Here is a 26,929-nt window from a genome sequence, read left to right as displayed (position 1 = left end):
CTCTTCATCAGATAATGTTCTGAAGGGAATAGTTTTGACGAATCGGAGCGTATAATTAAAACATGTGATATTCGCAAGGGTCAATAACAGTTGCACAATTCTCTTTTGAGTCGGCATCAGCACATTATTATTGAGATACGCTCAACATATTACGCGTCAATGTTAATGTCGCCATAGTGTGTCAACCGGTAATTGGTAACTGTCTGAGGTTGGTACAGGATGGCTCGGTGGCTTCATACCAGCGCTTCAAAAATTGCATTGCGATTTGTCTTCTGCGCGCCTTTGAAGTCGACAAAGTAGTGTGTTCACTTCCTCGATATCTTTCCACCGAGTGACCGCGCACCTCGATGGAATGAGACAAGTAGGGAAAAAAAACAAAGAATGTTCGATAAGGCATACCATTTATTGCGCCTATTTTACCTTACAAAGAAGGAAAGAATTTGGAGAGACGGTGTCTTCTGAACTCAGTACAGTATTTTACGCTTCTCTTCCAGGGCAGCTAATCAACCTTTTCGCAAAACGTACGAGTAACTGTCGCATTATGCCAACCGTAACTTTCAAGTGGCGCAGATCATTAATCTTGTACATTAATCATTTCTATGTCACAGTTTTCTTTCCTTCACTAGATTTTTCAACACTACAAATCCAGTATTTGGTTCGACCCGGCTCTTAAAGATTCGAAGCCAGCCCATGGGCTCTGGTGCAACTAGAAATTTATAAACTTTTTTTTAGGCTCATGTGGATAAGTGATTAATGTCAGTCATTGTCGCAATTGTCTTTCTAATGCGATTCCCCTGTTTTTGCGACGTCCGGAAATAGATCGTTTTCCACTTTTTCTTTCTATGGGCAGGAATTATCGATCTTCTGGCAACCACAAGACACAAAAAAGTTGCTAGGCTTCAATCGCGTCAACTAGTTAATAAAATAGGTGCTCTTTTTTCAAAAAAAAAAAGAAACATTAGGAGCAGATGTAGAAGATTCGGCGTATGTTCGAGTACCGTAGGAATTTATTTTCTTATAATCAGTATTAAAATGATGCTCCTTGTTAGAAATATAAAAAATGTACCTTTAAACACATATCTTCTTTATATGACTAAGTGTTATTGTTAACTCTGTAATAAAATTTCGCAGCATAAATGAAGTGACATTTATTGCAATACATTTTACTGTATTTCTATTTTATATTTATTTATAAAAATGGTACAATCTCGTGGTTGTGTTTTGCAAATGGGTGTTTCATATTGATGCAGCCTTGACACAAAATGACAAACGCAACAAGCATGACCACAGAGTTTCGGTATCATGTTTGGAGAACCGACCAAGGAAACAATTCCAACCACAAATGCTGGTCATTGATCCAGCCTTTTTCTCCACTCCACATATCAGGTGTATCAGGGAGGGTGGTCATCGACAACAACGGCGACAGAATTGCAGACTACGCTCTTCTCGACCAGGTAGATCCGCAGACGGGACATTTTGACGTGAGTAACACTCCCTTACCGAGCTGCTTACGTCTGCAAGCGCGTGCGTCAAGCGCTCATGACTAATCGTAATGATAGTTTTATGGCAGCGCTCACACTTCGCAGGAACGACATCAATTTTGGATGCAGAGGAAAATGATAAACGATAAAACTGCGTCAGTTTTATGGAGCAGAAGGCATGTCCTAGACGTAACGAGACACAGAAGCGAGAAATAACTTCACAATAACACCAAACATGAACCAACATAGAGTAACAACCCAAACTGTTTCAAGAGTGTGCTTAGCACTTCCTCCTGTTTTGTGAGCTTCCAAAGGTAAACATTCTTGGGCTCGGTGTCATCGTTCGAATTTATTTTCCCGACTCAAATTCAAGTGAAATCATTGCTTCATACCATAGTAAATTGACGCGTATTTTCCACGGAAGTTCATATAATAGCATTTTCATTCTGAGACCGTGAGTCACTCGACTCCCTTGGAAAAAGAAAAAAAGATGAATCGTTATTTTATAAAAAAAAAAAATGTGTTACACAATGGCTAAAATTAGGACCAACATTAGCGCTTACCTGTCGCCTTCTACGGTGTTAGGTTGTTTCCTTTTCTTCTCAACTATTGATTTACCGCTCATATAGCAACCCTCTTTCCGCGCCTTCCTTTGCAAGTTGTTCGTGTTATGACTTTTCACATTGCAATCTGAGATGGGCATATCCTGAAGTGCTCATTCTTCAAAATGTGTGAAGTTTATTGCCAGAAGAAAACAAAATGTTTAATGGGAAATTTGCTAAAACTTCACTCTATCTAAATCTATATAAACTAAAAAAAGGCTACGAGCGTTTTGCACGGCAGCAGAACGTGCTTTAATGCAAGTGCAGGTGCAGGTAGACCTCAAGAGTTCATATTTAGGTATTTATGATTTCACTAAAATCTCGTAACATATTTTCTTTGCAAAATTTATTTCTGCGATTTTTTGTCCGCGTAGATACAAAACAGATCAAAACATAAAGTCAAGTTAAGCTTTCCGCTGATATTGAGGGCTTTAACACTGTCACTGAGGCCGGAAAGTGCTATTCAAAAGTAAAAACACGAGCTGGCTCCTCAAACCAATAAAAGCTGTATGTGCCATGGTTATTCGTGACATCTTGTTGTATGGTGAAATATTTCTGTTTCGTAGATTTCGCACTTGTGTCAGATAAATCTTGTGACACGTGAGTGTAGCTAGCACTGTCTGCACTGCCAAGTAAAGGTTGTTCCAAATATGAGCATTAATAAAACCTAAAATCACTAAGAGCCCTAAAAAAAAAAAAAAAAACGCAGGGAGCGGAGGTTTCCGACAATGAAATTGCGGCATTACTTTTTTTAGAACATACTGTAGGTCAAATACTGGCCCAAACGGGAGTGGAAAGAACAAGAAGTAAAATACAAATAAGCACTTTTGAAACCAAAAATAAAGCACGTCGATATACATATTCGAGGCACATACCAATAAATACAATACAAGAGAGGGACGTGCAAAATACTAACATGCAAGATATGTATACAGAAAAAGTATGCACATCTAAGAAAAATAACTCTGAATGGCATCACAAAAATCTGCAGCCTTAGCCGGTAAGAGCGCCAACGAACGAATCACGAAGCAAGAAGGGCTAACATAATAACCCAAGCCGACCCCAAGCCCTGCAATGCATTTCTGAACCGGTGTGGCTATAAACCTTTGGGGAGAAAAAAAGAAGAAAATTAAGAAAAAATATTGGCCGCGACAACCATTCTAGACGTGAACAAGAGGCGACATCTAGGAGGAGCGCATGGAACCAAGGCGCTTCCCTAAACACTCCCGGGATGGCACCACCATAGGCACGCCCTGGCGTAGGGAGGCTCTAGTGGAAGTGGGCGCAACTCAAATCCTGGAGAGCGTTTGCAATTTAATGGCGGCGCCTAAAGGAGAGGATTGGGAAAGGATATGCGCTAAAGTTGCTTGTGCGAGAGCAGACGCCCGCTTTGTTGCAAATATGTTGCCCCATGTGCCTTTCCTCCTCTCTTCTCCTATTGCAAGCAACCAACGAACGCCTTGGAGTAGCCTTTCTCCCTTCTCTCTTGCTCCGGGAATTGCAAACGTCGAGAGGGGAAAGCAGGGTAGCCAGACAAGCAGCAACGTCCACGACGGCGAAATTTACCGTTTTTAACGTTAACTAAATACTTAACCTATCGGAACAAAACTGGGGGCTATAAAAAAAGTAACAATTTTTAACTTGCGTAAATTATTCAAGTAAGTTAATGGGCGCTATGACCTGAGTTAGGAAATAAAGCGACCCTTTGCCTCGTAGACCAACGTTGGCGTAGACTTCCAGCAAAATTTATCAATTAAATGGCTTCCAATTCGCGTGATCTACGATCTAGCAGTTGCGCCCACACTCACTGGAGCCACCCTGCTCTGGCGTTCGCTTGGGCTCCTGGCCGCAACAAGGTACTCGTGAAAAGAATACAGGATAAGTTAAGACGGTGGTGGTCTAGTTCTTCGTAGCATTGGGACCGCAACATATTCTGGTAATTTGGATTGGCATTACAAAAATATTAAGTAGTACTAGCTTCTAGTAGCACACTAACTAAACAAAGTATAACAATCTCGGGTTCTGAGGCTTAAGGAGAAGATTAAATATTCTGCAAGCTGTAAAAATTTATTGTAACTGGGATCGCTCTACGGCCTGTGTACTCTGGAAGTAAATATGTGTACGGTGTAAATATAATTATGTTCGGTATTCAATAATAACAAAAGGTCTGAATTATGAATGAACTCAATTCTCTGTTGGTTTCACTTTAAGTATCTGCAGGTAGATTAGCATCCACCGCGTCAACTTGTTTTCTTTCTTAAATCTTCAGCTGCTAAATAGTTAAGCAGCTCTGCTGATTCAGATAGCGGTTTTTGAAATACTGTTTTCATAATCCAATTTTTGACCCATCGAGAGTTTCGACACATGCAATAAGCTATGTTACGTGTTTCTTTGAATAGGTAGTCTTAAAATATTTTGGGGCAAATCAAAGCTATCAGTTGGTCAACGATATCCACTGGCCAGGAAAGGGACCACCAGTGGACGTTCCCTTCTGCGGTTTTGACGGCAAAGACCCGAAATGTTTGAAGACTGGTGAGTAGTCCACTTGGGCCAACTAAAGAAGCTTTGTATCCTGAACTTCACATATATTTATAAGATTCTTTTTTTTCCTTTCCGTCCACAGATGACTTTCCCTTCATAGAAACCATCGTCATATCGGTCTTGGTCTTCATTGTCGTCATCTTGATCTGCGCATTTCTCGTTTACAGGTGACAGTAGTTTATAATCTTTAATTTACTAAAAAACATATATATGTTTGAAATTCAAAGGTCCAAATTTTATCCGGTTTCATATAAATATTGTGGCGATGAAGGGGCGAACTCAATGCAGTGCGTGCATGGGCGTGTTTGAACATGTGCTTAGAATATAGCCTCTTTTGTCTCGAAAACTGTCAACTTTGTTTGGTGATTCTTATCTAAAACACCCCCGCAATATGCTCATGTGATAAGCCTCGTGATCTTAGTTCACATAGTTCGCTGAGAAGTTTGATCGCACGACCAATAAACCTTGTGCTCTTCTTCGCCGCACCCCCCCCCCCCCCCCTTTTCTGCGTGCTCGGTGGAAAAGTCAACCGACGATTGACTGGTCCATTGAGCATGTAAGCTTCAATCGCCCTGTCAGTTTTGCAGTAAGGAGATTATTAACGTAGTTCATTTATTCGCTCCTCGTTTATTGAACCACAAGCCATTCCATAGTTTATAGTAATCGTCAGCAGTTAATTTTTCAACAATATGTTGTTTTATGTTTCGATTAAATTTTAATGGAGATACCAAAAATTAATAGTAGCTAAGACATCGCATAATCATAATGGTTTACTTTTCTCGAATTAAAGCTACATTAATTAAAGGATTTGCTAACCTACGCGCATCGTATTTTAATACATTTGAGCCCAATGAAGTCGGCCACATTTTGTAACAAAAATGTTTCTTGGATGTTTTTTTTTTACTTTAAATGTAATGAACAACGTAAAGTACTCTGTGCTGGATTAGAAACCTGTGTCGATGCACTGGTAACAAATATGATATGCCACTTACCTAGTTCATGATCTTGAAATATCTTGCCAACCAAGGTACCGTCTTAATACTATAAATAAATACAGTGCCCGAAACTCGTCTCTGATACCGAAATATTTCCTTTTTTCTTATGCTTACAAACTGATTGCGAATTTCTTTTGAAGAAAGATGCAATTAGAGAGCGCCATAGCAAATATGTCCTGGCGCATCAAGTGGGAAGAAATCACCTTCACACGGAACCAACGAAGCAGTTGGATGATGAGCCGACTTTCCATAACAAGCGCGGTGAGTATCCTTAAATAAATTTGCGAAATTAGACAAATTATTTAACCTGTCCCCTTTTGACATTCTTTTGTGCTTGCTCAGTTACCTTGTTTTGAAGGTGATGAATGGTGGTTACGTAGGTAGTTCAAAAGTTAACTAAAAAATACGAAGGCAATTTCCTAAACTACGCCATAACATGTCTCCAGAAATTATCACATTAGCTGGTATTTTCTTTTTTGCTTGGGTTTGTATGTATGGTCAAACAATGAAAGTATAAAAAATCGTACTTGCAATATACGCTATTGTTCATTTTAAAAGTAAAGTAAAAAATATGTTTTAATGAACTATTGAAAATAAATTAACAATAAACAATAGATATACAAACACAGCAGATGAATTCCTTTACTGGAGCCTTTGTACAAAAAAAATTACTAAAACCTTGCAGTAGGTGGCTTTCTTTGTAATTTGTTACTGCCCTTAGTTGTTAGCTTTTTATTTCTGCATCTTGTCAAAAGTCATAACTTTTTTTGTTGGAAGGGGGGGGGGGGGGGGGGTACTGTTTGCTATTGTGGTTCCTTCAGAAACCTAAGAATAGCAGATTACATTGCGCTGTTTCAAATGTGTAGAGCAGTAAATAAAAGTGTAGCTATGACCATGATGCAAAGTAACTATGACATGTGAACCTATACTATGGTGCCTGGAGGACGTCTCCAACTGGTTCGTTTAGCGTCCTATCTCTCACATACATCAAAAGTGGTCCGTTAGTGGCAACAAATGACGTCACGGAAGCCGGAATGTCCTTTTGTCAGATGTCGCGATCCTGCAGCGTGTCGTAGAAATGTTAACGAAAAGCACGAGCGAACGCGAGTGTCGTTGTTGTCGCGGCGTCCCAGCTTCTGGCTGCCTAAGCTTCTGTGGGCTGCCACACTTGAGAGCGACCTGCAGCAGAACAGGCGTCTGCATCATCCACCAATGCTGCTGGGACACAGCTAGGATCGCGACCGGCGACAGCATGAAACTTCTATGACGTCATCAGGCAGAAATTGAGGGACCACTTTTTTTTTGACGCGGTAAACACATCAGTTGCAGACGCGTTTCAGGCACCACACCTATGCGGAGGGCAAGTTCGCCTGCTTCTTGCGCAGGGGGTAGCGGTGACGTCAGAACGCCGAGCCCTGATTGGCTGATCGCGCCCCCCTATCTGAGCGTCGTCTGCTCCTTTGCAACGTCGTCTGCTCGCAACGTCGTCTGCGTCTGTGTTACCTTTCCTGCGACTTTCGTAAGTCGCAGGAAACGATCTTACACCAAAAATATGCGTAGGCCATAACTTAAGAACAAATTTGTATTCACGAAACGAAATTTTCGCAAGTTTTGCGCAGGCTACGACGAAATCCTAGGACAGCTTTGAAGCTGTCGTACGCACTTCTTACAATCAGCATGGCCGACAGCGTCGCGGTCGCGACGACCCACGGACGTTTATTTTTCTATGTGCGCTTCTCACGCGTCCCGACTTGAAGCAGCAAGAAAAAAGTAAAAAGTACTTGAAACAGACCACGACGAACAAGAACGCTGGATCCACAAACACCCGGGAAAAGCTCCAACGGCCATGATTCCACCGAACGCGACCAAGCGAGCACGGCAGTTAGGCCTAGCAGGCACTCCCGGACTCGGCGACCGTCTGCCCACGACCGGCTGGCGTGCTGAATGGAATATTCCCGCGCGACCCTTGTGAACCCTTCCCGTATTATACTTTGATCGCTGACCTCACTTTTGGATTAAGAGGTCAATTTCTTCCTCTTGTTATCCCCTTGTTTCCCGAGGCAACGGTGACTCTCGCCGGTGAAAAAGCGGTGAATTTCCGACAGACGCAGGAAAGGTAAAGCAGCCATCGCTTTGACTAGCAAACGTAGAGCAGACGACGTCAACTGCGCCAACCCGCTGACGCTGTTAAAGAATGGGGGGTATCGCCGCACACGAAAGGAGGGACAAAGTATTTGGGAGGGAACTTGCACGCTCACCTCCCGGTTCTTAGTAAACAAACCTCGGCGCCTCGGGACACCTCGCCAGTGAGTCCTCTGAATTCCCTCCTTGATGTGCGTCTGCTAGTTGTTAGACAAAAACAACGTACCGCTCGAGTTATTCCGTCTGCCCTCTGTGAAAGGCGAAGTCGAGCTCTCATGTAAAGACCTGCACTTCTGAAAGTCGCAGGAAAGGTGAGACAGACGCAAACGATGTTGCGAGCAGACGACGTTGCAAAGGAGCAGACGACGCTGAGATAGGGGGTCGCGATCAGCCAATCAGGGCTCGGCGTTCTGACGTCACCGCTACTTCCTTTCTCATGCGCAGAAGACGAAAATGAGCCCAATTGCGAGGCGTATACAAACGTTCATTTCACCCATTGTTCACAAAAAGATGTCCTCAAGGATGGAGAAAGGTTGGGTACATTGGACTCCAGATCTCCGGGACGTAGGTATACCTTTCTCCGCACGACACATATCGATTGAAGTGTGCCAGAAGATATAGGCTCTACTAATATATTTAATGCTCATTTACCGAACGGCTGACATAATGTTGCCAAGGTTGATGATTACTGACCGATTTTGGAAGGCTAGAGAGACGCTGTGATTTCGCTTAGCGTCTTGAATATTGAATATCTTGATTATTTATCATTACGAAAATCATAATCTGCGCTGTACATACGTTAATATTCACCGGAGCAAAACATTTTAATATCCGAAGTGAGTCGTTCTAAGAGGACTCTAATACTATGTATCAAACGAGATCTGTGGGTCATGTTTTCATAAGCGGGATCAAAAGGCGCCTATGGGGGATACCCGCCTTGTGTAACGTTGGTTGACATTGCATAACCGGCCTTTCTCGCCGCGCTCGTATCAATTCCCACAGGACGACGCCTTCGGCACTTGCTAAAGATTATTTGTTCCTCCTTTTTTTGCTTTATTGTAACGCTTAAAACTAGTGTGCAAGTAGACCCATAATTGCGCGGACGTAGAAGTGATGATTCTTATAGCTACATAGGAGAGTTGATTTTATTGCTACAATGGACTCGGTAGTTGAGATTTCTTTTACATATCAGATCCCCAGCCGGTCTGATTTAATCCTCAGCTTTCTTATTGTGATATCACAAGTGTCCTGTGTTTGTTTTACAGATAGGCCCTAATAATTAACATTTTCTTACGAGAACGTATATCCCTATAGGTAACGTTACAAAATCACGAGAAATGTATACAAGAGACATATTTTGCTTATGTCGCTCACTCATGGCATTATAAGAAAACTTTGTCGGCACTTGAATTATACAAGAAAGAAAACTTCAATTATTTGTTCTCTCCCAATCGTTGTTAACAAAATGAACTAAGAATCATACCGGTCACCGCAGACTAGGATATAATTAAAAATAAATATCACTGAGTGTCTTAGCACAACCTTTTACAAGAAAGTGTATCTTTAACGGCTGTACCACTCTTCCACTCTTCCCAGTGAGACTAGGTTATTAAAACTAAACAAAATAATTAGAAAACAGAAGTGCACTGTTTTGAAGTTACGCAACGTCTTCCAGTCAGAAAGGAGCAGCGAGCCCCCGATGTGATTCGTGATTTGTTTTGGCGTAACACTTCCAACTAACCATTTCCCGGCATATAACCTAAATCAAATAAACGTTTTTCCTTTTGTATATACACGTGCATGGTGCTTTTTATGGGCAAGATTTTAGAATGCACATTTGATCACTGGCATGCAACGACTGCCCATTTTCTCAGGATGAAACTATTGCAGAAAAGACTGAACATTAAGTTTATTTGCAGAGTGCTTTTCTGGAAGCAGGAAGTAAGGCCAATGAACAGCAGTTTAGTCTGACTGGAGCCTTCAAGGTCGGTGTTGCATTCGTTCTTTCCTTCTCTAAATGCTTAAGGGTTTAACTAGCTGAATGCTTTATAGGCATCATGGGGATGCAGTTAATCAGTGATGCCGCTACAATCTTGCTTGCTTTCAGGGCACGATTGTGTCTGTGAAGAGGTTGCATCATCAGAAAAGGATTGAGCTTACAAGAAATGTTCTGATCGAGCTCAAGCAGGTAATTATACGCCCACCTACATTTCGTCAAATTAGATAGATGGTTTCATTCACTATAGCAAACATGATATCAAGCAATATTCAAGCAATAAAATTATTTTATGCAGTATTTTATACAATAGCTAATATCAATATGATATTATGATGCTCTGCATTCCAGAAAGTTTATTGTTGTTTATTCTTATTTACGAAATTTTTAAAACTATAAAACTATTCACAAAATGAGCCAGAATGTATCCTTAGTTCAAAGCACTAAACTGGCTCGCTCAAGTAGGTAGTTTTCGCGTTTCTTCCATTTACCGAATGTGTCTGCGATTTTACAAGAAACAAAAATTAGTCAAAACTAAGCATTTTGAAACCAATCTGCTGAGCTTGCCTCGTGTTACATTGTTATATCACTGCATAGGTTACATAAAAGTCAATACTTGATTGCTTATTATATTTTGCATTGAGCAGGACAGCGTGTTTCATAAATTACTAGTTTGTGCGTTTTCTCCACTTCTTTTGAAGAATATTACTTAGCCAACAGGTATTTCTCAATGTAGTTCTCAATTTAATTTAACTGTCTCTTGTTGCTTGCTTAATGTGATTCACTGCACTCAGATGCGGGAAACCCAGCATGAAAATATTGCCAGGTTCGTCGGTGCCTGCATAGATGTGCCTAACATCGCAATACTCACGGAGTACTGCCCCAAAGGAAGCCTTCAGGTACAAGCTACAATGAGGACTGAAAGTTACAAGATTACATTTAATGCTGTGATGGCAACGAATCGTTGTATTATTTTCTTTTGTTTTTCTTTTTTTCTTCGTCTTCATTTCCTCCAGGATGTGCTACATAACGATTCGCTCCGGTTGGAATGGTTATTTCGTTACTCACTCATCAACGACATTGTGAAGGTAATAATGGCGTTTCCACTTCTGCAAAACAGCTTTCACAGATTCCTTCATATAAACTATAATTTTATCTTCTCTTTTGAGAAATAGTTTTAGAAACGCGTTCGAACTGGCCATGTTTTCAGACACGTCGTAACTACCCAAAGCGAAGCAATATCGGTATATTAGATTGCTCAATTGGAAGCAAGGTGTCGATCTTTTCTTCTTGTGATTAAATATCTAATGGTAGGGCAAGCCTTTTAGTCAAACAATAGCTAAAACGACAGTTTATAGGTCAGACACTGCAGCATTAAGGCCATAAGCGTACTAAAAATTAGCATTTTTTTTCTTTGCACTGTGTTGTAAACCCTGTTGTTAACTAGAATTTCAAGCATGCCCAATCGCGTCATAAAATTTCTAATTTTGTTATATCGCTGTATAGAGTAGCGATATGAGAAAGATAGTATGCTGTGTCAGACGTTGAGGCTGTTGCTGCATTGCAGCAGGGTACCTCATCTTCTCAAACCTAGTATGCCATCAATAACCTTAAGGAACGTTACCTTTCGCTTAATATTTCTGTCGTTATTTCAGGGAATGACGTACCTGCATGGAACCGAAATAGGCTCGCATGGCCGTCTACGGAGCTCGAACTGTGTAGTGGACAGCCACTTCGTCCTCAAACTTACAGATTTTGGACTACCTACTTTTAGAAAAGACGAGACATACGTCCCCTACGTCATCGAAGGTTCTCAAAGTAAGCTCAATGAAGCAGTAAGCTCAGGACGCAAGTGCGTTTTCTGTCAGGCGTGATCTATCCAGACAGTTAAAACGTGTGCCATTAAGGCTGAACCGTGCCTTGGTGTCTTATTCACGCAGAGTGACTCGTCAGGGGCAGCTTCAAAAAAGCAAGTTAGGGCAAGTTCTTGGCCCAGTTGTATTGCTAAGCAACTCATGAAATTGCAAGGTCAACCGATAAGAACTCCGGCAAACGAATCATAGAGCGCCAACATAATAGGCCACTCTCTGAATTTGGTTCTGTCTCTGGCCATAGGATATTGCTATTACGGTCTAGCAAACAATTCCAATAAAGGCCTCTACTGGCCTTCGCCACCTGTACATATTTCGGAGTTACAATCCGTATTAATATCCTGGAAGGAGAGTAAACCGTTTTATTATTAGACACCTTAAACTATCAGGGCCTACTCTGGTTATTTATTGCTGCATAAATGGGGGGGGGGGGGGGGACAATTATTATCATTGGTAAGTTTTCGTCGGCCGTTCAAACCAGCTTTCTTGATAAGTAATTTCAAGCACGAAGAGATTTCTAGAAGCTTTAATTTATGTCTAGAGCTGTGCTATACATACTTTTGTCCGTATTGAGGCATTATCTTACATTACTTCTTTCATTGAAACAACAAACAAAAATGCAAAGGTAAACAAAAATATTGTTGTTGTTGTTGTTGTCTTTTTAAGAGTACTTGTGGAAAGCTCCCGAACTTCTGCGTTTAAAGCATTGTTCACCAACGGGGACCCAGAAAGGAGATGTTTACAGCTTCGGAATAATTCTTCAGGAAATAATTCTCCGAGAAGACGCATTTTATCCCCATTGCGACCACCTAGAAACCTCTGGTACGTGTCCTTCGCTTTTCTCACTTGTACTGTGTTACGTGATCTAAGTAAATTTTGCGTTTCTCACTATACCGAAGTAATATATTCGGAAGATGCAATAAGTATCGCGTAATTTTTATTTTACAAGGTTCCAGTCGATTTTGGATATGAGTATAATTAAATGATACGAGTATAATTACATGACCTAGAAACGCGCTACGCATTACCAGTATTATTCGATCTTTTCTGGCAAACAAAAAACACCCTAAGGAAAAAAAAATTGTTTCCTGTAATTAAATTACGTCATAATTAGATAGCACTTATTTGCTTATATTGCAGAAATTGAATTCAATGAAAAAATATTATATTCACGATAATCTGATATTCCCATACTGGTGAATCTTTCGTCTCGCTAAAGGACCGGAGAAACGTTGTTTTGTTAAGAAAATTAAATATACAGTATTCCTGCGATGCAAAAAATCTTGAAAAAATCTGTATCTTTAAGGTGCGACCCCACCATGCATGACGTTTTGGGGATATTTGACGGTTTATAACTTTCTTTCTATGTGTTCTATAATTATAAAATTAATGTCAAATTAAAGAACTGTAATACTTTAATGTCTCGATATTACGATTAGGTTTAGATTTTAGTTAAATATTCAGCATTTAATAAACCACAGCCTCTAATATTGAAACAAATATTTCTCGAGTTATAACGTCCCATTGTCCACAATATTTTACGTGAGCGTTCGGTTGGATATAATAAAGTAAGAAAAGCAAGCAATGAACCGAGCAGGTAATTTATATTTTAAGATTAAAAATAAAGTTCAAAATGGTATCATTTTATGGTGCTATAAAAACGGAACCACGTGAACAAATCAATATTACGACACATTAAATTATTAAGTATCCTTCGATATTACATTTTTTGGAACTTCCATATAGATATATTACACTTTAAGAATGTTAACAGACCTCATACTTTTCCCATTCAGTTACGGCGAATTGCAGTTTCTTAATATAAAATACATATGGCGACACGTGTTCAAGAATAGCGTGATGTGAATTTTCCGTCGTGTGCCGTTTGGAACGCCACGTCAAAGACGAAAAAGTGCCAGATGTCAGGGTATCAAATGCATGGATGCCCGCAGCGAGCGAGCCAGAGATGTCAGAAGAAAAAGCACGAAGCTGCGGGTGCACCACACCTGCTTTTCCGCGCGTTCTACTGTGCGTCGGTACCACTGGTGCCACTAAATAAGCCACGCTTCAGAGCAACGACACTCGCCCATTTTTGTGGCTTAAATCATGGTAGCCGGTTATCTGAAAGTTGATCTGAAATTACAGGAAGGCTTTTCCGTCCTCCATAAATGTTTAAACAGTTCGCAACAGATAAAGGCAATATTGCATGAGCTTCCAATCACCGAATCTACTGCTGAGGAAGGAGCACGTCTGAATCATAATGATCGGCAGTTCCGTCTGCTCTGCACAAGCACCAAAAGGGCGGCGTCCACAACAATGTCGGGCAACGGAGTGCCGATACTTGAAGCGTAGCTCATATAGTGGCTCTAGGTACCACGATGGAAGGTCGGTACTCATGCCTGATGCGATCCAAATGAAATGAGCACCATGAAAAATTGTCCGCCATTTGGAATTTCGCCACGCATGCGAAAGCATTTTAATGTTTTCATCCCTTCCAAAAATCATTTTTGCAATCAAATTGTGCTTGTCGGAATGGTTCGACTATGATATTGAAACAAAACACAAAACATTAAAACGTCTGTCTCTCGGAGCCAAAGCGCTGGTTTATGAATTCGTATTTGTCGTGTTTAAATATCGGCCGAGGTGCCCGCAATCTGACGGAGGCCAATCTGAATTGGCGGTTCCACGTCAAAAGATCTCCAATTGATCAAAATAAACCCGCAATTTTTTTTTATTGAAGCGTGTTAAGTTCTTTTTTTTTTTTTGTTGAGGTATGGCATGTAAAATTTTAAGATCTAAATATTGACTTTGCCTTACCTTAGTTTGGAACGCAGCCTACGCTTCGGGCTGATGAAGCCACTGAAGCAGCACCAAGAGCGCGAGGTCAAGCAGTTCGCTTTCTTTTGTGAGCCTGTGCGGTCGGGCTAACCTAGAGCCACTAAATAAGCTACGCTTCATACACATTTTGGTGCTTAAAATGATGGTTGTCCGTTATTTGAAGTTTTATCTGAAATCACAGGAAACGCTTTTCCGTCCTCCACAAATGTATAAATAATTCGCGACAAAGTAAAGCAATATTACGTGAGCTTCCTAACATCAAAACTAATGCTGAGGAAGTCACACTTTTAAATCATGACGATCGGCAGTTGCGTTTGATTTGTACTAACCACCAAGATAGTGGCGCCTACAACAATATTGGGGAAAAGGGTGCCGATACTCTAAGCAAGGCTCGTTTGGTTTAGCTCACAGGATAAGCCAAGTGCGGTGGGGGATCGTCGGCCGTGTGTGTTGTGGCACCGCAGATCAGAGCACGTGGAGAAACGCGCGATTGCGAGCTCCGTTCAAAGCAGGGAGCTCACGCTGCAGAACCTGCAGGGACTAACCGCTCATTCACACTGGAAGCGGATCCGCGTTCGCAAAGCGGTTGCGACCGCGGGCTCGCTCGTGATGCACGTTGAAGACCCCGAGCGAACAGTTGTACTGTACATTTTTATAATCTAAAACGGGACACAATATCGCCCTACGAAAATCCTTCACTCTAAAAAAACCAACGACTCATTTTGAATGCATCGTTACATTGCATTTTAATGTGGGTTCGCGTGTTCCCGTTCTTTTCTTTTTTTTTTTTTTGTCTATATCTTTGATTATGCCGTTCTTACTTATGATGAAACAGACTATAGTTGACGGACTTCTGGAAAAATATTATATAACTAAGAAAATGGCACGTAAACGGAAAATAATAAAAAGAAACATTGGCGCATTTAATAAAAATAAATGAAAGAATAAAATTGAATATAATTGTGTTTTAAAAGCTTTGAGCGTACCAAAAGCTATAAGAGTGAGCTGCACGCTTTGAATGGGTTCTCTGGAAGAGTAGTTCAGTGCAGCATGCTCGCGCTTGCGAAGACGGAAGACGACGACGACGACACTGCGTCTGGTAATTCTATCTGTGTATCCTTAGATATAACCACATTTTTGCTAAATAGCGGGCCCGCACTTCGTATCTCCCGATTACGTAACAGCAGAAAAGTATCGGACCTTTCTTCGAGAAGGGCCCCCTTCAGAGAGGCCAAGCTTCCTGCAAAAATGAACACTGAATCAACAGACCAACTGATGCTCGCCTCCCTGCAAGATATAACAGATTCGGGGACGTCTTTTAAAGACGCCTATGAAATTCCGCCCAAAGTACCAAACACAGATGCAATGACTTGCACTTCCGCTACGATCGTGTCTGCCTGCGATGACGACGACATGCTGCCCGACGACGATGAATTCGAGACTGCTCAGGGAAAAAAGAGGCGTAAGACGGACCCACGGTGTCATGCTTCATCTCTCAAGGGTGAAGGCAACCGACAAGTTGGATGCACTGTATTATACATCCCGACTGAGAACCACAAGGTTAAGTCGCTCAGCAAACTCAAGCTTACAGACTACCTGAACAACGTTGGGCCAGGCATGGTGAGTGTGGTCCGGATTAACAAAACTCGAAACATTGTCGCAGTTGATGTGAAGCGACCTTTCTTTAAAGCAGAGCTTCTCAAGCTGTCTAATCTCTGCACAGTACCGGCCAGAGCCTTTCTGCCGAGTTAGTGCTCACACACTGTTTTGGCATTCTGCGAGTCATTGACCCTGACTGCACAGAAGACGACATTAAAACACATCTGCAGTTCTCCTTTGGCGTAGAAGAGGTGAAGCGACTTGGGAAGAATTCACCAGTATTGCGAGTCGCCTTCACAGGGAAAGTAGCTCCTCAACACGTCAAAGTGGTGCTTGCAAGGACTGAGTTGAATCCCTACCGAGCACGCCCCTTGCAGTGCTACGAATGTTACAAGTTCGGCCATAATGCAGCTGCGTGCACAGCAGAGTCTCAATTATGTTATCAATGTGGACTGCGTCACGAAAGCAACTGTGAAGCCAATCCCAGCTGCGTTAACTGTCAAGGACAGCACGCTTCCAACTCAGCCGAGTGCCCAGTCAAGGTAAGAGACACTGAAGTTACAAGGTATCGGCTAGAACACAACACCACTTTTCGCAAGGCACAATATGCCATGCACGCTAAGCATCAGGCAAACAAGGAAACTGCTGAAGGTGGCAAACCAGCGTCCAGAATCACCATCAATAGTGTGCCGTCACTGAAGGCTCAGAGTACCCTACTCTTAAGAACCTGGAGAACGAAAATGATGATCCTGGAGCCGTAGCGACTGCTACAACAGCCGCACTCAAAGAAGCACGAAAACTATTTTTTTTTTTTTTAAACATCAAAGACATTATTTTACGCGCGCCTTCCGATTCGCGTACCTCTGCACCAAACCAGGCTGGAGAAGCAGGTACTACATCGTTATTCCAAACCATTATACCCCTGGTATTCACCGCTTTTCGTCAAATATTGAAAACGATCCCACCAGTGTCAACGTCTCATCGCGCGATTGAAGCGATCCTTTCATTAGAGTCCTTTATAGTAAGTATATCTTGAAGTTCTACCATTCTCGCCTCACCCGAAGAAACGAACACTGGTCATGTTACGCTTCCATCGCTAGAAAAACAGACTTCAGGGAACCCCCGAATACAGGGAAATGTACACAACTTTCGTGAAAGTTTTTTTTTTATTTTATTTTTTTCCTTCCCGATTTCTGTCATCGTATTTTTGATACACAAGCTACGACTCTGGCTTTCAAAGAGACATTTTTGCTCCAAGGCAACTACCGATTCTCAGCATATATGTAAAACCACACCCTCTTTTTTTTTTTTTTTTTTTAATGCGCAAAGATTTTTTTTTTACATGATATGGAAGGCACGGCGTCTCAAAGCATCGCGCTTACAGTCTTGGTTGACATCATGCTTTGTCCAAGCCTTCCTTTCTAGCCTACATATGTTATCAGGAGAGCAAATTCTGTCCCAAGCAACCATTTTTCAATGGAATGCAAGGGGTCTCCGCACCCGACTATCTGACTTTCTATCAATTTCCCATAAGTAGCAATTTCCTGTCATAACTTTTTCGGAATCGAACATTGCTAGTGATTGTCGTCTATCGCGTTGCGAGGTTTTTCACTCGACGCGAGGTACAGCTCCAAGCCGAGTACTAGTCGCGGTTCGGAAAGACCTGACCTTTATTTCTCACGCACTTTCACCTGACGCTAACAACGAGTACGTAGCGTTGGCTGTCAAAAACGATCGCTGCGTATTCACCATAATCGCGGCGTATATTTCGCCAGATACTCAGTTTAAAACCCTACGTATTAACTCTATCATTGAAAGCACTCCTCCTCCGCACATCTTAATGGGGGAATTTAATGCCCATCACCCCTCATGGGCAAGTGTGAAGACAACTCTCCGGGGCACCTCACTTGCGGCACTTACCCATCAGCATGGCCTCTTTTCGCTGAACGATGGAAGTCCTACTTTTTTCCGTGGAACTACGGTGAGTAGCTGCTTGGATCTGACATTTGCTAGCGCAGGTCTTTCGAATTTTATTACGTGGTTCACGGACATCGAATGCCATGGCACTGACCATATTCCAACCTACACTCGTCTCAAGGGATTCGGGTCAAATTATAAATCCTCCCCAATTAGACGTACCGATTGGTCTCTCTTTAAAATTAACTTTGAAAACGCGTGTGATTCAATTGACAGCGACGAAGAGTTCTTTCATGGTATTGAAGAAGTTGGGAAGCAATCCACGAAAACATATAACTTGCCTCGAACCTACCCTGTCATCGATGCAGAGTATGAACGATGTTTCGCGCTTCGAAGAAGATTCAAGTGAAAGGCTAAAAAACCAGATGACCCTGAAGATATGCCCAAAACGAGACTGCCACATAAACGTATAAACGTCAACTAGACAAAATGGCTTGGAGCCGTTGGAGGGCCCACTGCGTAACTTTAGATCCTCGTAGGTTTCTCTCTCGGATATACAGCCTAGCACAAAACTTGCGGCCACCAGCCAAACACCGTCGTTCTTTCCGGGCACTAGCACTCAAGCAAGATGTTTCAGAACTAGTTTTGTCTGAAGCCTACTGCCAAAAACTTACAGAAAATGTCGCGAATCCGGTGGCAACACTTGTTAAACCTCATAGTCAGATCCGAGCGTGCAACCACATGGACGAATTATTTGATGCATGTGAACTGGAAAATGCACTTTCCGGATTGAACTGCTCGTCTTCTCCCCGACCGAATGTTATAACTTACTCAGAATTAGCTCATCTTGGTAACAAGGGTAGAGAGAGGCTCTAGGAGCTTTACAACTTGTCGTACGAAACTGGCCAGGTACCCCGGGAGTGGAAAACATCGCGCACCATGCCTATCCTTAAGCAAGGTAAATCGCCTCTGGACTTATTATCTTTCCATCCAATCGCTTTGTCTTCTTGTGCCGGGAAAGTGATGGAAAAAATTATTCACACACGACTTGAGTGGTACCTTGAACAATCTGAGGTATATCCTGAGTGTATGGCAGGCTTCTGACGAGCGAGGAATTCCCTTGACAACGTCATTGATCTCACAACTGGCATCCAAGAACAAAGAAAGTGTCGAAGAATCACTACCGCTGTATTTCTAGATATAAAAGGAGCGTTTGACTCTGTAAGTCACAAGGCTATCCGTGACGGCCTAAGCTATGCCGGAATAGAATGACGTCTCTACGCGTGGATTTTAAGCTACTTACGAGTAGATAGTCGGACAGTTCACATGCTGACAGCAGACAGGAAAACTACTGAGCATTCAGTATCTCGAGGTGTGCCGCAAGGCGGAGTTCTTAGTCCTACACTTTTCAATATTTCCCCCCTGGCACTCGTAAGCAAACTTCCCCGAGACGTCAGCATTACACGTTACGCGGACGACATCTGCATATGGACGTCATCAATTACGCAGTGATTTAATCGGATCCGCTTCCGAAAATTGCTTGAGATCATCTCCAGCTACTTACAACACCGTGGACTATCTCTATCCCCATCAAAGTGAGCCGCTATGGCATTTACCAGTAAGAGTACTCATAGGTACTGTCTGACAGTTTATGGTCATCCCATATCATATGTGGAAACGCACAGATTCCTCGGAATAGTTCTGGACATGTCTTTGACATGGATAACGCACATAAAGAAAATGAAAAAAAGCTTCTTGGCATTATTCAGCTCAATCGATTCATTAGTGGCACTAAGTGGGGCACCTCTGTAGCTGCCCTTCTTCAACTATATAACGCCCTTTTTGTCAGCTTCCTTCGATACAGCCTACCGGCACTTCATGGGACGTGCCGTACAAATATAAGAACAATAGAAGGTATGCAGGCTCAAGCTCTACGAGCCTGTCTAGGGCTCCCAAGATGCACCTCAAATGTCAGAACTGTAGGTGAGGCAGGGTCTGTTCCGATTGGCGCGCTGAGACTCCAAGAAACCCTTCGAGCGCACCTCCGCCACCTGCCAAGGCACAGAGATCACTACCTAGCAGATATCGCAAACAGCAGAAGCGCGTTTGGTTTTTCCCGAATCGTGAATGTTGACAACGCGGATCTTTCACGAGATTTTGAACCAGCAGAGTTCTCGTCGTTACGACCATGCATATATCCAGTAATTTCTATAAAACTAGATGTTCCAGGAATACATTCAAAAACACATACTTCATCGGAGGTATTGAAGCAACATTCTCTAGAAACCAATAATATGCATCACCGTTCCCGAATTCACGTGTACACAATGGATCTTCTACTCACGAAACTTCGGCTTTGTTATACCATCAATAAATAAAATACTCCAGGGAAAGCTAGGCCATGTAACATCATCGACGGCAGCAGAACTAGTAACGATTAGAGAAGCAATTGACTTAATTTATACGAGTGCCCCACACAATTGTTCAGTGTTTACTGATTCAAGGGCAGCTCTTCAGAGCTTTAACTCTACCAGAAGCAAGAACATTAATGCTCAGCTGGTACATCAGACACTAAAAATTCACAAAGCGGCTATAAATAATGGTCACACACTAATTCTACAATGAATCCCGAGCCATTGCGGTATCAGAGGCAACGAAAGTGCAGACTTTGCAGCCAAGAATGATCATCATCTCACATCCAAACGGGTAATTCCTTTTTCACGTTCAGACGCCAGAGCTACTACCAACCGCATTACTGCGGCTCCAGGAAGCACCCCCTGGGCGAATTCATTATATCACTACAGACACCTTCATAGGATTGACCCATTTCTTACCTTTCGCCCTCCCCGGGGGCTCAAACATCGGACAGAAACCGCTCTTCACTGAATACGACTGAATGTGGCCTCAACGAAATATTATCTAAATCTCACCGGTCAGCTGCACTCCTCTATCTGCGAGAGCTGTGACGTCGTAGAAGCGCTGGAACACGTTCTTTGTCACTGCGCCCTCTACGCTGACCAAAGAAAGGAATTGATAAACTTCCTGGCTCTTCACAACGGAGAACCGCTCACGCTCAATCATCTCCTGGGGCCATGGCCATCAGCATCGCAAGGAGTCAAGCCGACAAGCTCAATGATTCATTTTCTCCAAGCGACTAAACTTAAAACACTTTAGGACACGCTCCAAAAGTAACTGACAGCCATCCTCAAAGTTTTCTTTCTTTATTTTTCTTTTGTTGTCTTTTTTGCCTCTTTCTCCCTTTCCCATGTATAAAGTAGCAATCCTGCAAACTCCCGCGGGATAACCTCTTCATCTGTCCAATAAACATGTTTTCTCTCTTTTTTCTCTTGCGCTTGTATGTTCCGCTTCGCTCGTACGATAAAACCAAATATTTTACTGTTAATATATTTAGTAAAGCAAAGCCTACCTTGTGGGGCGCTCGGCCCGCCACACGGCGGCCAAACCGGAGACTAGCGGGGGGGCGGCACCCGGCGCCGACAGGGTAGAAAAGGGATGGCCCGTGTGGCCGAGGGCAGTTGTTGCCCCGAGTCTGGACCAGAGTCATGGTAATACACCCTGTTTGACCCCGAGGAACGAGTCGTCTGGTTGATCACCTGCGGCGGACGGCGGAAGGCGAACGCCACATCTGGCGCCCAACGGGGATTCTGTCGTCCGTCGTCGGTGATCTCGACCAGACGGTTCGTTCTCCCTTACTTCAACTTTGCATTTCTTAATTTATTTTCGGTCGTTGATTCGTCGCGGTTCGCGTTTTTCATTTTTTCTATATCGCGCCGTGTTTTTCTTGTTCATTGTGACTTTTTGCGCGCTCGCCTGTCACCGCGGTCTGCACGTCGCTGACGGTGCGGTTTTCTTGGCGTAGTTTGTTGGCGCGTTTTCTTTTTCTTCCCTCGTGTTCGCGTGTGCAGTTTTTTTCCCTTGTCGCGCGTTTTTCTTTTTTCCATGCCTCCCAAGAAACAGTCCCAGCCCCCGTCCGACCACGGCGACTCCAGCGAAGAAGACGCGGAGCCCGGTCCGTCGTCGGCTGAGGTCCTGGCTCTCATGGCCCGAATGTCCGCCACCCTCCAGTTGGTGACGGAGCGCCTCGCAACCGGCACGGGAGGAGCCGGCGGCCATGTGCAGCAGCGTGGGCCCGAGCTTCACCCTCGGCTCACGGTCCCCGTGTACACGGGGTTCGACGACAGGAAGTCCGTCGCCGACTTCCTGGAAGAGCTGGACGTCTACGCCCGAGCGTCCGGCGCCTCGGAGAGCTACGTGCTCGAGCGCATCCTGCCCCTCGCCTTACAAGCGAGCGCGAGACGATGGTGGGTGTTGCAAACTCCCTTTCCGTCCCTAGAGGCGTTCCGCCGTAGCTTCCGAGAACAGTTCCTGCCACCGGGGTACGACTCCCGAGTCCAGCGGGAGCTCGAACGACGTACCCAGCATCCAGAGGAAGGCCTCGTCGAATACATCCGGGCCATGCAGGAGCTGTTCAACCGAGCGGCGAAAGCTGCTCCCGAGTCGGAGAGGGTTGCACGCATCATCCGACAGAGCCACCCCCGTTACCACGTCTATCTTCAGGGGCGGCGGTTCGAGAGCGTGGAAGACCTCGTTCGTGCGGCGCGCGGCGTGCAAGACATGATCCTGGCCAGCGTGGACTACCGGCCGCCGCCCCCCGCCACAGAAGCCCTCGAACCATCGTGCGCGTGGTCGCCACCTGCACGCACCGCCCTGGAACGCACCCCTCCGACTCACCGCCCACCCGAAAGGGTCGGCGCCTACGCCTACTTGCCCCGCGCCCTGGACACCCTTGAGTGCACTCGGGATGGCGACGGGAGGCTCGGTGCTGCATCACCGGCTGGGGTCAGCGTGAGCTTAAATTCCCGACCGAGGGAAGCCCCAGGCGCCTGGGATTAGTCCCCCCAGGGCCCGCCGCGGGTGCCGCGAAACCCCGAGAGGGGCCGGCTGCAGTTCCCGGACAGCGAAAGCTGGCTGCATGACCCTCGGCGAGATCTTCAGATGGCCGAAAGGCCCCAGCGCCAGCGCCAGCCGAGAGGCGGCTGGCAACGTGAGAATGACCCGGCGGAGCCGAGAGGCAGCCGGCGACGTGGGAGTGAACGGGGCAACGTGGGAACCCAGCGGCAGAATGACTCCTGCTACAACTGCAGACAGCGTGGCCACTTCCGCAGCCAATGCCCACAACGGCGGCCCCGCGAGCAGCGAGAACTGCCTGACCAGGGAAACCGAGGCGGCCCGCGGCGCTGAACCCGGAGACCTCGCCGCCCAAGGCCGCCACCAGCCCCGGGAAATGTAAGTCGCCGGCAATACTTCCTTCTGTATGTCGAGTACGACCTACGAACCACAGCATCGAGCCTAGAATAACGATTTCTCTGCTCGGAGTTCTTTTCGCCGCCCTGTTCGATACCGGCGCGGGAGTTTCGCTTATCGGCGACGTCGTTTTTGAACTCTGCAAATCAAGAAATGTTAAGCTCCGTTGTTCGAGCACGCTTTTGCAGTTAGCGTCAGGCGCGCGAACAAAAGCAGCAGGCGCAGTAAGGCTGAGGATTTCTTTCGACGGAAAAACGCGGCGTCAGCGTTTCCTTTATCTGCCAGGATTGGCCGTACCTGTTATCTTGGGCCGAGATTTCATTGCAGACGAAAACATTTCGCTCGACTTTGCTGCCGGCGGGTATCGGCTGGACAACCAGCCACACGTGACCCCCTTCACCAGACGTGAAGACTGCGTCACCGGCACAACCCTTCCGACTCACTACACAGCGCGGCCAGCTGGAGTTCTTCCTGATGGCATCCGAGACGCCCTCAACGCGTGCCCAGCAACCAGCTCGCAAAAGCAGCAGCTCGAGAGCATCCTGCAGCCGTTCGCAACGATGTTCACGGAAACCCCGGGCAAGACCGACGTGTTGCTACACCGCATCGAGACTGGTGACGCCCGACCACTGCGGTGCAACCCTAGGCCCCTCAGCGTCCACAAGCGAGCCCTACTAGACGCAGCACTACAGGAGATGCTGGATACCGGAGCAGTGCAAGAGTCCCAGAGTCCATGGGCCTCCCTCGTCGTCTTGGCTCCGAAGAAGGACGGCTCGGTACGACTTTGCGTGGATTATCGCCGCCTCAACGCAGTGACGGTGAGAGATTCGTACCCCTTTCCTTCCATTGACTCGGTTATGTACGCGAATGGCAACGCGAAAGTGTTCACCACTTTGGACTGCAGTCGAGGTTTTTTGCAAATTGAGATTGATCCAGAGGACGTGCCAAAGACTGCGTTCACTTGCCACAGAGGATTGTTTGAATTTACCCGCCTCCCCTTTGGCCTTTCCAATTCACCCGCTAGCTTCCAGCGCTTAATGGATATCGTTCTCGGCGACACAAAATATAAATTCGCCATGGCATACATGGATGACATCGTTATTTTTTCCCAGACTTTCGAGGAATACCTGAAGCATCTTGGGATCGTCCTCGAGTGCCTGCGCCACGCCGGCCTGACGATTCACCCTGACAAGGTGCAGCTCGCTTCACCACAAATTAACCTCCTTGGCTTTGTAGTGGACAATGGAGTTCTTCGCCCCAACGAGGACAAGCTGCGTGCAATAACAGAGTATCCGCAGCCACACGACGTCAAGAGTTTGCAGCGGTTTCTTGGATTGATTGGGTTTTATCGCCAGTTCATCCCTCGCTGCGCCGAGATCGCTAACCCCCTGACCTTGCTCTTGCGCAAAGGCGAGAAATGGTGGTGGGGGGAGGATCAGCGCGTCGCTTTCCTTCAGCTCTCGAAAGCAATTACCGACGTCGTCTCTTTGAAGTTGCCGGATCTCAACCGACAATTTGTCGTCCAAACAGATGCCAGCAACTTCGGCCTGGGTGCAGTCCTCCTTCAGGAACACGACAACGTTCTTCGCCCAGTCGCCTTCGCTAGCCGCACGCTGACAGCGGCCGAGCGAAACTACTCCGTGACGGAAAAGGAGTGTCTCGCCATCATCTTCGCCCTCAAGAAGTTTAACATGTATCTCGATGGCGCTTCCTTTCAGATACAGACGGATCACCAAGCGCTCTCCTGGCTGAAGAATTTGCAGAATCCAGCCGGACGTCTTGCACGATGGGCTCTGACACTGCAAGCGTACGACTACACTATCGCCTACAGGAAAGGAGCAACTAATATTGTGGCAGACGCACTGTCACGGGCTCCTTTGCAGGTCCCTCCCACTGAGACGGAACCAAAGTTGGTGGGATTAACCGACATCGTGGCCCGCACTTCGGAGTCACGGTGGGGGACGTTGGTGAGCAGAGCAGACCTCCGCAAGGCCCAGCAGGAAGATGGACTGTGTCGACGCGTGTGCGAGAGGCTTGCGGCACGAAGAGCAAGCGGCACCGGAAGCGACGACGAGTACGACTCGTACCTGCTGAGCGAGGACGGACTTCTTCTCCGCTACATCCCCCAGGCAGACGACGACAGCGATGGATCGCCTTTCCGGATTGTGATACCTCGGAAGCTGCGCAAATCATTCATCAGGTACTTCCATGATTCAGCATTAGCGGGTCACAGCAGCGGCAGTAAGACTTACGATAAGTTATGTCGTGTTGCGACTTGGCCAGGAATCAGGCAGGATGTACTGAAGTATGCTCGCAGTTGTCCAGTGTGTCAGAAGGCGAAACCTCGCGGAGGCCAACCACCAGGATTAATGCAGCCAGTCGTTAGCCAATCGCCTCGGCAGATTGTCGCATGTGATGTCATGGGACCGTTTCCACGTAGTCCTCGCGGAAATCAGTACCTCCTTGTTGTGACTGACCACTTCACCAAGTGGGTCGAACTGTTCCCCTTACGGAAGCTTCTTTCGCAGCGCATCTGGGGCTGCCTTCTGTCCGTTTTCACGAGATTCGGCTTTCCTGCAGAGCTCATCACGGACGGTGCTTCGTACTTTCGAAGCAAGATTTTCGTCGACACCTGCGCTGCGCTTGGAATACGGCACAAGCTGACTTCGCCGTACATCCGCAAGCCAACATCACGGAGTGGATCAACCGCAACCTCAAAATGATGTTGATTTCCCACACAGCCCGTCACAAAGACTGGGATGCCAAACTCGACGAGATGGCATTTGCAACGCGCACCACGGTCAACCGATCCACTGGTTTCACGCCTGCCCGTCTCAACTTTGGTAAGGAGCTAACCTTCCCAATGGAAAATTCATTTCTATACACAGATGTTGCGCAGAATGGACGCCCATACGCGCAGTTCGCCCAGGACGTCCATCACCGACTCTCGTCGGCCGTTCGTGAAGCACGAGGGAACCTCGACGTCGCTCGTCTTCAACAAACCGCCCAGTACGACAAGGGCCGCCGCAGTGTCCACTTTCAGGTTGGAGACCTGGTACTTCGTCGGACACATCCCCTCAGCGATGCGTCGAAAGGCTTCGCAGCATCCCTCGCCAACCGTTGGGATGGACCCTTTCGCATAACGGAAACAGTTTCCCCGCTGAGCTACCGCCTAGCACGACTGCATTGTACACAGCAGTACGGCCCAATTCACGTGTCTGAGCTCAAGCGTTACTGCGAGCCAGCAGTTTTTCCGCAGGTCCCGGACATCCCAGCTCCCAGCCAGCCCTTGGACCACGGAACTACGCCCAGGCGGTACAACCTACGCCCGTTCTCTATTTCCTCCGCAGGATCCTCACTGCCACCAAGAGCGTTCCCGCCACGCCTATCATTTCAGGCGATTGGCGGCACGCTTCCCGCCGCGTCTTGAGCGTGCCTCCGTCGCGACTTGGACTGTGCTGGCAGAAGACCGCCCGGTGGGGTCGGCCTCAGCGCTACGCTGGAGGGAGCAGGCCCGGCCCGAGCGTGGCGCGCCCCCGGAGTCCGTCCCCGAGCCTTTCCGGGGCAACACGTTGGAGGACCGGCACCCGCACGAGCCCGCGACCGTATACAAGGAGGCGGA

The 26,929-nt window shown here is 45.7% G+C and overlaps 1 protein-coding gene across 2 annotated transcripts in view; it reads left to right on the top strand.

Annotated features, from left to right (window-relative positions):
* Positions 1-26,929, top strand: part of LOC8026263 (atrial natriuretic peptide receptor 1) — a 111,427-nt gene that overhangs the window by 61,767 nt on the left and 22,731 nt on the right. Inside the window, exons 5-15 of one of the 2 annotated variants that reach the window (XM_040504815.2) lie at positions 1,387-1,481; positions 4,483-4,615; positions 4,707-4,791; positions 5,760-5,880; positions 8,272-8,325; positions 9,681-9,746; positions 9,869-9,949; positions 10,552-10,656; positions 10,774-10,845; positions 11,413-11,575; positions 12,295-12,450. In XM_040504815.2, the coding sequence (XP_040360749.1) occupies positions 1,387-1,481; positions 4,483-4,615; positions 4,707-4,791; positions 5,760-5,880; positions 8,272-8,325; positions 9,681-9,746; positions 9,869-9,949; positions 10,552-10,656; positions 10,774-10,845; positions 11,413-11,575; positions 12,295-12,450 (1,131 nt within the window). The remainder of the gene's footprint in view (positions 1-1,386; positions 1,482-4,482; positions 4,616-4,706; positions 4,792-5,759; positions 5,881-8,271; positions 8,326-9,680; positions 9,747-9,868; positions 9,950-10,551; positions 10,657-10,773; positions 10,846-11,412; positions 11,576-12,294; positions 12,451-26,929) is intronic. The other variant, XM_042290092.1, reaches the window with a different exon arrangement.

The sequence above is a fragment of the Ixodes scapularis genome, unplaced genomic scaffold, assembly GCF_016920785.2.
Source record: "Ixodes scapularis isolate PalLabHiFi unplaced genomic scaffold, ASM1692078v2 PGA_scaffold0__279_contigs__length_252992795, whole genome shotgun sequence".
Taxonomy (NCBI): Eukaryota; Metazoa; Arthropoda; class Arachnida; order Ixodida; family Ixodidae; genus Ixodes; species Ixodes scapularis.
Note: the sequence above shows the minus strand (reverse complement) of the source record. Positions and strands in the feature narration are given on the sequence as shown.